This window comes from Kogia breviceps, chromosome 3 (assembly GCF_026419965.1).
Source record: "Kogia breviceps isolate mKogBre1 chromosome 3, mKogBre1 haplotype 1, whole genome shotgun sequence".
Taxonomy (NCBI): domain Eukaryota; kingdom Metazoa; phylum Chordata; class Mammalia; order Artiodactyla; family Physeteridae; genus Kogia; species Kogia breviceps.
Window position 1 is genome coordinate 67,654,189 of NC_081312.1, and position 12,668 is coordinate 67,666,856.

At 36.5% G+C, this 12,668-nt stretch overlaps 1 protein-coding gene across 4 annotated transcripts in view; it reads left to right on the plus strand.

Annotated features, from left to right (window-relative positions):
- The window catches only part of HEATR5A (HEAT repeat containing 5A), a 114,842-nt gene that overhangs the window by 24,955 nt on the left and 77,219 nt on the right, over positions 1–12,668 (plus strand). For all 4 annotated transcript variants that reach the window (XM_059057206.2, XM_059057204.2, XM_059057205.2 and 1 more), the window contains exons 5-9: positions 2,810–2,959; positions 3,643–3,817; positions 9,327–9,487; positions 10,897–11,152; positions 11,768–11,923. In XM_059057206.2, coding sequence (XP_058913189.1) covers positions 2,810–2,959; positions 3,643–3,817; positions 9,327–9,487; positions 10,897–11,152; positions 11,768–11,923 — 898 coding nt within the window. The remainder of the gene's footprint in view (positions 1–2,809; positions 2,960–3,642; positions 3,818–9,326; positions 9,488–10,896; positions 11,153–11,767; positions 11,924–12,668) is intronic.

A 12,668-nucleotide genomic window follows, 5' to 3' on the forward strand; every position in this document is an offset into this window, starting at 1 on the left:
AACAATTTATAAAAATGCTGGCCTGTCACACACATTTCTTTTTAACTGTATCAAGATAAAACATGGGAAAATTCAAGTGTAAAATCTGCCAAATTTCAAGAAGAATGTAACTGATTCAAGAATTTTAAGGACAAGTAAAGTCCATAACATAAAACTGGTGAGAGAATCAACTCAGCAGATCACTTCTGAGCATCAATAGTTTACACAAAGATTGAAGAAGGTAATTCAGGAGGAGAGATTTTTTTTTTGTAGTTTTTATAAGAGTTTATTACCATTTTATAAAATAAAAAACTTTGTCCAATATGTTTGAAAAATCTGAGAAAATTCAGATATTTTAAGATGGATAGACATTGAGATAATTTATTAGTGACAGTTCTTTTGGTGGTGAAAGGAAAAGGAAATCTTTCTGCTCTGAAGGCACTGATGCTGGAGGTGAACAGATTTACAAAATGATATTGAGCATCATAAATGGTAACGTGGACACAGGTATAGGCTATACTTTAATTCTTAATTTATGTAAGAGAAAGCTCATGATGAAGACAAGGAAATGGAAGGCATTGTGGGTTTTAACATATATAGAATTAGAATATATAAAAACAGCAACATAAAGCATATGAGAGGGTATATGGAATTGTACTGTTTTAAGGGTCTTGCCACTATGAAGTGGTAAATAGTAGGTTTAATTAGAATGTAACCTATTAGGGATGTGTAGCATGATGGCTACAATAATCACTATTTAAAATAGTTATAACAATGTAAATATTTATACACCCCTCAGAGCATCTAAATTATAAAGCAAATATTGACAGACCTAAAGAGAGAAATACACAGCAATACAATCATAGTGGGGACTGCAGTTCCCCCACCCGTTCATCAATGGACAGATCACCCAGACAGAAATCAACATGGAAACCTTGGAGTGAACTACACATTAGACCAGTTGGACCTAATGGATGTAACCTGATCATTCCACCCAACAGCAGCAAAACATACCTCTCTTCTAGGGCACAGAGCATTCACTGGGGTAGATCACATATTAGGTCCCAAACAAGTCTGGGCAAGTTTAAGAAGACTGAAATCGCATGAAGTATCTTTCCCACCCGCAGTGATATGAAACTAGGTGCCAATAACGGCAGGAAGGCTGGAAAATTCTCAGTTATGTGGAGATTAACAGCAAACCAGGAGGAGAGGTTGTTAACATCCATAAATCTGGTTTTATTTAAAAGGATGTGTCTGTAAGAACTTTTATTTACTGAGGTATGGCCACTTTAAACTTTTTTTTTTTCTCTTAACTCCATTGATTAAGCTATACTTTTTAGGCCTCACGGTTAACAGAGGATTACTCTATAGGTTTCAGAAAATTTTAAGTTAGGGACTTCCCTGGTGGCACAGTGGATAAGATTCCATGTTCCCAATGCAGGGGGCCTGTGTTCGATCCCTGGTCAGAGAACTAGATCCCACATGCATGCCGCAACTAAGGGTTCGTGGATCACAACTAAGGAGCCTGCCTGCCACAGCTAAGACCTGGTGCTACCAAATAAATTAATATTTTTTTAAAAAGGAAAATTTAAAGTTATTGCCAAGTACTTTATTGCTCCTCCACTTTTTACCTTTATGATTTAGTTGATTCAGTACCACAACGTTTTGGAGATGTCAAAAGGGATTTCCACCTTTGATACACACTAGTAGTGATAAGTAGCATTTGAAATTGGCGTAAAAGAAAGTTAAGTTTCCCGTTAGGACTCATTTTGTTAATGTCTACCTATAATTACTATCCTGCTCCTTTGAACAAAAATAAATTAATAACATTACTATGAAAATACTTGACCTTTCTCCAACTTTAACTTACCTATAGTGGCCTTAACTTCCTGAGACATAGAAAGCATTTGGAACATTAGTAAAACATCATAATATAAGCAGCTACTATTTCTTGAGTGTTTACTAAGTCCAGGCACTGTGGTGAATGATTTCCCCACAGGGGCTTGTTTACTTCTCACACTGGCACAGTGGAGTTCATCTTATCCTCGTTTCATTTTTTCATTTCTTTTTTTTGGCCACGCTGTGCAGTATGTAGGATCTTGGTTCCCCGACCAGGCATCGAACCCATGCCCCCTTCAGTGGAAGCGCAGAGTCTTAACCACTGGACCACTGACGAGGTCCCTTATCTTCATTTTATAGATGAAGTAATAAGTAAGAAGAACTTAAAGTCACACAGCTACTAAGGTTCAGAGCCAAGATTCAAACCCAGGTCTTTAAAATCTAAAACCAGACTTTTAACCTCTGAGTTAAAATACTCGAACCAATAAATGATAAAATATCAATAGCTATGAACTCAACTTGAGCATTTACTGTGTGTCAGGCACTGTTCTAAGCACTTCACATGTAGTAACTCGTTTGATTCTCACAACAATCATTTTTTTATCTTTAAGATAAACAGATTTGCCCAAAGACATATAGCTAGTAGGTGGCAGACCATACACTCTTACCATGTTACCTCATTTATAGCAACCATTTATTGAGTGCTTGACAACATGCAAGCCTTATGCCTGGCGCTTCCCATATAATTTAATTTAGTCTGCACATCAACCCTATGAAATTTGTATTATGTTGAAGTGTAATATATACAAGTAACACTTTAAAAATAGTAAACACTCTAAGAAATAGCAATTATTCATGTCTTGATGTCAGGTTGGTTAGTGTGTACAAAAATCTGAGTATTTCTCTAATATGAGATAAATTTCAATGCTTAATACTGTTTTTCACAGCTAATTTTTTTTCCTGTTCTTTAAATTTTTTTCCTCTTTGATAGTCGCAAGGTCGATATGAGATCATGCTGAGTCTGCAAAACATATTGAGTGGGCTGGGAGCTGCTGCTACACCTTGCCACAGGGATGTTTATAAAGCTGCTAGATCCTGCTTAACAGATAGATCCATGGCCGTTCGTTGTGCTGCTGCAAAGGTAAAATAGTCTAATGAGTAGAATTTCTAAAAATTAATATAAAGACAACTAAATCAGTTTATCCCAGTGAAAACACTAGTAACAGCTACCTGATCTTAGAGCTGCAACCTTGGTATTCAGATAGGACTATCACATTTTAACATATGAGGAAACTGAGGCCCTGAGAGTTATGTGAATTTCCCAGGGTTCTTAAAGTGGTTAGCAGCACATTGTTAGAAGTGGGAAGTTCAAGTTACCAGACTCTAAGTATTCCTTCCATTCCACTGTGCTTCCTCTCTATAATTGTGTAAAATTTACATGTACGGTTTATGTTGTTTGAAAATGATTTGTTTTTGTTTTTATCATGCTTTCTTAACATAGTTGGTTAGATAGTAAAGTGTTTATGTTGGAATTATTCTCAGAATTGCTCATAGCCAACAGATAGGTTCTATAGACATTTTTCATAGCCCACTGAATTAGAAATGGGTCTTTCTCCTACCCTTTGTGGACACATTGCTTTGTATAGTATAATTTTTATGACTTTTTAGTAAGTATTCACCTGTTGTCCCTACAATCATTATTTAGAGACTTTGGATTTGTGTATTATTTTTGCTAGATCTTGATAGGTTCTGCAACTTATATAGATCTGAACCTGACATTTATATTTTGTTTTTCATTAATTTCTTTTTTTCCCGATTGAATAGTGTCTCCTTGAACTTCAGAATGAGGCCATCTTTATGTGGAGTACAGACCTGGACAGCGTGGCCACACTATGTTTTAAATCCTTTGAAGGCTCCAATTATGATGTGCGGATTTCAGTTTCAAAGCTACTAGGCACAGTGTTGGCCAAAGCTATAATTTTTAAACATCCAGGAGCAGGTAAATTCATGTAATTATTTTCATAATGTCTTCTATAATTTTTTCCCAGTTGATTTAAACAAACATATGTAGCATTACTGCTACCCATTATTACTTTTGAAAAGAGGCAGAATATCATATAAATTTTAGTATGGAAACATGTCTGTAAGTCCTGAGATTTCATTTTAAAACAAATCAGTGAAAGTTTGAGGAAAAAATTAAAAGAACTCTTAAATAAATGTATTTTATTCAGTCATTGTCTTCCTCTACACCATGGCTTTTTTTTTCTTTAAGGGAATTGTGGAGTGTTATCCAATAAGAGATATGATCTAATTCACGAAAAATTTTTTTTTAAGCAGCATGCATCTGATTACATACATTTGGCTTGCCATCTTCTAGATTGGTATAAGGGAGCAATGATGTAAATAATTCCAGACAGCAGATACTTGAAATTTACTGTATTTGGACAATTTGTGTTTGTGTTTATTCCCTATTTATACACTCCTAGGCAGTGAGCAAGGATGGAGTATTTTTGAAAACAAAAGGGTTTGCCTGGGTTTAATCTATAGTGTATATAAAATATTGGTGAATAATTAAAAACTTGCTTTATTATTCTGTCTTCAAAGAATAACAGTCTCATGCTAATGAAAATGTGATTGTTCTGTAGAACCTTGCTCTTCAATATCTGCGAACCGATAGTACTAGCATCACCTGGGAGCTTGTAAGAAATGCAGAAACCCAGATGCCACCCAACTTACTAAGTCAAATTCTCATTTTAACAAGATCCCCAGATAATTTGTATGCACATTAAACTTTTAGAATCATTGCTCTAGAAATTGTTTATTGTGACATTAAGAAGTGTTCTGGCTTCTTCTAAGCCAGTGTTTCTCAACCAGAGCTGAGAGAGGACAGTGAGTACAGTATATCAGAATCACCTAGGAAGCATTAACAACTATATAGTCCCTTCATTCTCCAGTTGAGACCCACAAGTTTAAAATTTTTTTTTAGGTTTTGATTCTTCTAATCTTGTAATTCAGAGTTGTTCAGGGCATTTAAGAGGTTAAATCTTAAGCCATCTAAGAGATTGAAATTAGAAGAAATGTTTAATCAAACCCTCTTGAAAATGTGAATTGCTCGTTTCCATAAATATATCATTAGCACTAGTACACAGTTGCAGTAAAAACAAGCAAAATACAGAATTGCGTAAAAAATGTGAATAATATTTAAATGTATATCCTCCTAGAGTAGCACTAAACTAATAACAGCATTTTTGCAATCAGACTAAGCAAAGTGAAGAACCAGCTTCACCCACAATAAAAAATCTTTGGCCTAATCTTTTGTTAGGAATTCTATAATCTTGTATCTGTAAGTTCTAGGCTTGTGTTATAATTAAGTTATTTTCATACAACTAAAAAGTGATCTAGATGTCATTCATAATAGGTTTTTTTTTAAGTAGGAGACTAATAGTTAGCAACATAGTGCTTAATAATTTGGAAAAGAAATACAGTGGAGGTTTGTACATTTGACCACAATATTCGAAGATTATGAGGTACAGAACTGAAATGATTTTCCTAGTAAAATCAGCAGACTTCTAATAAGTGGTATATTTTACCAAGGCATTTAAAAATCAGGGATTGAGTATGACATTTTCCTAACATTGGCATAAGTTGCCAAGGATTTATGGAATCTTTTAAAGTTACTTCTTGATCATGAACCTCAAGTCGTACTATATTTCCCTCGTCCATTCACTGTCCCACTTTCCTAATTGACTATTTTATAGCTTTATCTTCTAACATGTTACTTTCATTTGACGGCCTATCTTCCATAGGCTCCCCTACTAAATCTACCACCTTCCAGCATCTATACCCATATACTCTGACTTCTCCACTGTTACTAAGATGAATTATCTCATCTTCTATTAAAGCCATATGTTCAATATGTATTAGAGCTCATCCTCTCACCTGCTCGAAGACATAGCTCTAGGAAGTCTCCCCTCTCCTACATCAACTTTTCCTTCTCTTTTGGATTATTCCCTATAAAAATATGCGCTTTTTCCCCCTCTCAAAAAAAAAATTTTTTTTCTTGTATTTTACTTCCCCAGCCAGCTGGAGCCCCATTTCTCTTCCCTTTGCAGCAGAGTTCCTCAGAGGAGTTCTTGATACTCTGTTTTTAGTCTTTATTTTCTTTCAAACACACTTCAGTTAAGATTTTCCCCCAGTTAACTCTTTTTTTATATATAAATTTTATTTATTTATTTATTTCTGGCTGCGTTCGGTCTTCTTTGCTGTGCGTGGGCTTTCTCTAGTTGAGGCGAGTGGCGGCTACTCTTTGTTGCGGTGCACAGGCTTCTCATTGTGGTGGCTTCTCTGGTTGTGGAGCATGGGCTCTAGGCACGCGGGCTTCAGTAGTTGTGGCAGAGTAGCTCTAGAGGGCTGGCTCAGTAGTTGTGGCACATGGGCTTAGTTGCTCCATGGCATGTGGGATCTTCCCGGACCAGGGCTTGAACCCATGTCTCCTGCATTGGCAGGCGGATTCTTAAGCACCTTGCTACCAGGGAAGCCCCAGTTAACTCCTGAAAACTATTTTTGTTAAGGGCATCAGTGACCTCCACGTTCATCAGTTATTCGATAAATAAACAGCATTTGTTGGGGGTTTATACAGGGCCACGATCTGTTTTGAGTGATTGAACAAAACAGATTAAAAGCCCCTGCCCTTTGGCACTTTCATTCTAATATTTAGCCGTGCTAAGGCAGTGGGCAGTTCTCAGTTGTCTTACTTAACCCTTCAGCAACACTTAACTCAGTTGATCGTCTTCCTCATCCTTTTTTCCTTGCCTTTTAGGACCTCACGCTCCTTTGCTTTTCTTTCTTTCTCTCTAGAAGTTTCTGTTTAGTCTTTGATGATTTCTTGTCTTCTCAGAGGAGAGACCCATCACCTAGTCCTTGGTATTCTGCTCTTTACGTAGGCTCACTCTAGATGATCTTACCCAATCTCATGGCTTAAATACCATCTATATATCAGGGATTCCTGGATTTATGTCTTTAGCCCACACTTCTCTCCTGGACACTGAACTCTCATATCTAGCTGCCCATTTGACATCTCTGTTTGGATGTCTATTTGATGTTTCAAATTAACTTGTCCTAAGTGAATGCTTGATCTCCCCTCCCCCCATGTACACATACCTGCTCTCCTTGCATTCGCAGTCTTGCTAATCTAAGTTGATGTCAGCTCTGTCCCTGCAGTTGTTCAAACCGCAGTTTGTAAAGTCACCCTTGAATCTTCTCTCTCACACTCAATAATTATTCTCCCTAACAATATTAAGACATATCTACAGTTGGGACTCCTTGGAGAAGTGGCTCATGGGGTCGGGGCAAGGAAAGTCTGAGGATGAACCAGGAGCGTCTTGTGCCAGAAAGTGAGGAGCTTCCACTGGCCAGCTTTCTGAAGAAAAGCTCGTCAAATCCAGGACAGTATTAGAATTAATAATTATAGAAATGGATTATAACCTGTTAAAGAAAAAAGGAGGGCTTTCCTGGTGGCACAGTGGTTAAGAATCCTCCTGCCAATGCAGAGGACCCGGGTTCGAGCCCTGGTCCGGGAAGATCCCACAGGCCGGGGAGCAACTAAGCCTATGTGCCACAACTACTGAGCCTGCACTCTAGAGCCCACAAGCCACAACTACTGAAGCCCACGTACCTAGAGCCCGTGCTCCACAACAAGAGAAGCCACTGCAGTGAGAAGCATGTGCACCATAACAAAGAGTAGCCCCTGCTTGCTGCAACTAGAGAAAGCGTGCGCACAGCAATGAAGACCCAACGCAGCCCAAAATAAATAAATAAATAAATTTATTTTTTTAAAAAAAGTATCACCACAGAGGTGGCATAGTGATTACAAATGGAAAAATATTTTACAGTGGACACGACTGGCAGACACCTTATTCAGGTGTTCAAAGATAATATCGCCAATGTAGGGACAGATTGACACCAAGCCTGACATTTCTTTTTGACATTATGCATTGAGAAGGCTTACAGCATTACTTAATGTAGTTCTCTTGAGGAAAAACTCAAATTGAGGGCTTTTCTATAACTACAACTAGCCATATATGTACTCTTCAAAAATGAGAAAGTGAAAAGGAAGATATGGAGTCTAGGTGAAGGGTACATGGGAGTTTATTTTACTATTCTTGCAGCTTTTTTGTAATTTTGAAATTTTTTCTAGTAAAAAATTTTAAAAATATGTAAGTATGTGTACCCCGATTCCTATCGTATCTACCTTGATCTAAGCCACCATCCCCTCTTGCTTGAATTACTAATTGCTCCTAATGGTTTTCTCTACTTCTACCTTTGCCCCTCTACAGTCTTCTCTCAGCACAGAAGCCAAGTGACAGATTTTATCACTCCTTTGCTCAAGGTTCTCCACTGGCACCTCACTTTACTCACCTCCGTATTTAATGATCGACAAGGTCATATCTTCTGCTCTTGTGCCATCCTTACACTCTGGTCCGTCTCCTACCAGAGCCCTCCGCTGAACTCACTACACATAAAAGATACCTGCTTTATTTTTTGCATGGCTTTTAGTCACTGTCTAACATACTATATCCTTAGTCCTTTGTTATGTTTATTGTTGTCTCTCCTTTAGAATTTATGATCCGTGAGAGCATGGATTTTGTACTATTCACTTATGTTCCCTCTTCCATGTGCCAATATAGATTTTTATCTGTTTCATCTTCAGGCTGAGGAGTATATTTTTTATTCATGACTTGGATTAACAGAAGTTTATTTTTCCACTATTTATGACTTAAGTCAGTAATGAGGATCAGAGCTTGTGACCATCACTTTTCAGAAGAATGAAAGGGCGAAAATGGGTTCTTTTTTTAAAGAAGATGTTATTCCCTAGATATTCACAGGGAGAAACTCAACTGTGTCAAACTGAAGACAAATTTAAAACATTATGCCTAACTAAGCTCTTAATTATTTCAGCCTAAGGGTTGACCAGGCAGTTTTAGTAATATTTAGCTTTGGTTTCTTCAGAGACTGAGGATATAATAAAAGTTTTACTTGCAGTTGACAGTTTTTTAAAAATAGGCCATGGTGGTTACTTTATGTAAGTTTCATTAAGAGTTGTAGAACATTTAGAAAGATATAATTGTGATTTTGGCCTTTTTAGTATTTCAAAAGAATTTTCAAAGTGTTATGTAGCATTTTCACTCATGGAGAACTAGGGCCGTTTATTTATGTTTTCCCTTGTTTAACTTGAGGACAAGAGAGCAGTAGGTCATAATCTCAAGTGGCATAGACTTTAAGATGTCATTGACATGATACGTCAGAGTCCATTATGATTTGACCTCTGAACCCTTGTGTGACTTTATGTTTTAGTGTGTGTAATGTCCTGTAAATTTTGCCTTTTGTTTGGATTTTTAGTTTATTTTTGTTTCTGTTAACATACTGTTCAAGATCATGCAAACCAAGATCATGCATTAAAATTAGTCTGTAAAATAGAATCACATGTTTTGTTTTGTTCTTTGTTATAGCAGCCTCACGTCAAAGTGTTCGCAGAGTATCGCTGGAGGAAGTTCTGGAATTACTAGGAACAGGGTTTCTGCGTGGGAGTTCAGGATTTCTTCGAGCCAGTGGAGATATGCTGAAAGGAACCAGTTCAGTCAGTAGGGATGTCCGAGTTGGAGTTACTCAGGTTAGAATCACAAATCAGTATCTAAATGTAATTCTCACTGGCCAATAGTGAAAGTTTTAGTATCTGACTCCAGGTGGAAGTGATACTGTGCAAGGTCATCGCTTATGCTCTCATGTTTAGAAATAGATGGGATGAGGCCAAGACGCTTTATAAAAAACTAGATTACAAGTAAGAACCTTATTTGTACAAAGCCAACTAAATAGTCTATTACCCACAATGTGTTTTCAGTTTGTAATGATGGGAGACTATTGTTTATTTCCTTTGAAACATAAACAACATTTTTTTGTTTGTTTCTAAGCCTTGGGCTTCCATGTGTCTTGTGGTTTAACATGTTTTCCATTGTGTTTATGTATGCTTATACAGTTCAGATTTAAGCTTTTAGGTACATAATATTTGGCATGGGCAATATTATATTTCTGTTTTATATGGTTTCTACTTCAAAATAAAGATTACAGCATGTAATCTACTTAAGTGCTTAAATTCTTGGTCCTAAACAAAACTTAAAAAGCTAAACCTTGGGAAGAGGGTCTTAGAATAAGGCAATATAGAGGTCTTCGCATTCTTTCCTTGAGCTATCTTGTGTTCTAAATGCCATTGTGTTTCAAAGCAAACATGTATTTTCTTAAATTCACATATATATCCTCATTATTTTATATTGTATGATATTAGATTTCATGAAAATATAAGGCGTCCCAGTATAATTGTAAACTGTGTATTTTTAGAAAACAGATTACATAAGAAAACTACTGTCTGTATCGCTGGAGCAAGCCAAACCATTAACATTCATGAAAATAAAGAGCAGTGATTCGTCACCATAAACTTTCTTTTCTGGTTTCTAGAACTGAATTCCCTTAGAGTTATGGTATTAGACCATAGTCCATTCTTACACTATGTTCATATGTTTGATTTGGGTTTTCTTGTTCAGAATGTTAAGGACCTTAGGGACTTTCCTGGTGGTCCAGTGGTTAAGTCTCTGGGCTTCCACTGTAGGGGGCATGGGTTCGATCCCTGTTTGGGGAACTAAGATCCTGCATGCTGCTCAGTGTGTGGCCAAAAAATTGAAGAAAAAACCAAACAAACAGAATGTTAAAGAGTTTGAATGCTTTGTTTGGAGAAGTCACAGGCACATTTAACTTATTAGCTAGTTATGCTGGCTATCCTGAAACTTTGTAGTCTGACCAAAATAAATCAGGCAGCATAAATGAAACTTCATTTGAAAGACTGCGTACTTCAATTTTGGCTTAACAAACAAAAAAAATAGTACCACATTTATATAGCTAAAGTGGCTATATAAATGAGGAAAGACTAAAAAGAAATGTTAATAAATTCTGCATATTTCATGGAAGAGAAAACATTAATATAGAATTGAAATTATTTCATTTTGAAGATAAAACTCCTTTCTTTTTTAGGCTTACGTGGTGTTTGTTTCAACACTAGGAGGAGCATGGCTAGAGAAAAATTTTGCTGCCTTTCTTTCTCATACCCTAAGCCTGGTTTCACAGTCACACCCTAAGGCCACCCAAACTCAGATTGATTCTGTATGCAGTCGCCGTTGTGTTTCATTTATCCTTCGCGCTACTGTTGGAGGTCTTCTTGGAGAAAAGGCTCAAATTGCTGCTGCCAAGGATATTTGCCAGGCTATCTGCAAGTTAAAGAAAGTTATGGGTATGGATCTTCTAAGATAATCTGTTTTAACGGTGCTAAAGGACTTGTCCTTTTGGAAAAGCTGGACTGGTATATAATTATATTAATACCCAAAACACACTTTTATAATACAGGTCAGTTGTTTCAGAGTAAAGCAGTCTATATATAAATGAGACATAAATTATCTAACTTGATAAGAACTATTATATATATATATGTACTGATCTTAAAGGCTGGTGGATAGTAGTTCCTCAGAATTCATAATCTTCCTATAGAAGTTAAGATACATTGTCTTTGAAACAATTAGTTCATCTCAGTTCTTGTACTGTCCTAAGTCTACTCTGCTTATCTTGAGTATTGATAAAATTGGAGTTCTCACTTTCAGTGCCACTTGCTAAAAGAGTAATAAGGCATCTCTGATCAGGTTGCTTGAAATAAATTGGCTATATTAGTTTAATTCTTTCCCTATAGATGCAAGTCCCCATTTTAGTATTTTAGTTACTGCCTCAAGGGTTTCACATATATCGAGCGGAGGTATTAATTTTTACCTTCATATGTTTCTGCTCCTAATACCTACCCTCTGTAATAAATTTTAATAAAACACTGATGCCTAGTTAATTCTTATACTTCTATCAGATGCTGTAATGAGTGACGGTAATCTGGAAACCCGGCTTGGCTCCGCAGATGTAGCAGCTAGCCAGCATATGTTGGTATGTGCTTTACAAGAACTTGGAAATCTCATACACAGTCTCGGCACCACAGCTGCACCTTTGCTACAGGATTCAAGTGCAGGTATCTGTTGTTTGTGACTAGTCTGAATACTTTGTTTTTACTTCTACTTTAGACAACTTTTCTCCAAGGAAGAAAAGCTCCTTCATATAGCTCATTTATTATAGATTCCACTGTAGATTTATTGGAGTTGTTTTATGAAATATATAAAAGATTTTTAAAGGTATATTTTTTTGTTTTCGTTTTTTTTCTTTTGCTTTTGTAACTAAAGATTGTTCTCTAGGTCTCTCTCTATCTCCAACCCCCTTTCTGGAGATATTTAAGATAAACACAGGAAAATGGAGAAGTAAACCTGAACTCGTATCTCTCATCTGCAGTGAAAGTATTAGTTTCTGTATGGTACAAGTAATTTACTTCCTTAAAGGTCTTTTCAGGCATTCTCTTTTCTTTCTCTCTTTTGAAAATTATTTAATCACTCTGAGAGATAATTCACATACCATAAAGTTCACCCTTTTAAAGTATACAATTCAGTGGTTTTGGTATACTCACAGAGTTGTGTAAACTCTACCACTATCTAATTGCAGAATGTTTTCGTCACCCCAAGAAGTCCTACACCCATTAGCAGTCATTTCCCATTTCCCCTCCCCCCGGCCCTGATAACCACTAATCTATTTTCTGTCTCTATGAACTTGCCTATTCTGGACAAGATTTAATATAAATGGAATCCATACAGCATTTGGCCTTTTGTGACTGGCTTATTTAATTACTTTTTAAAATCATCTTTAATGGCTTTTGTCCTTTGTGCTAC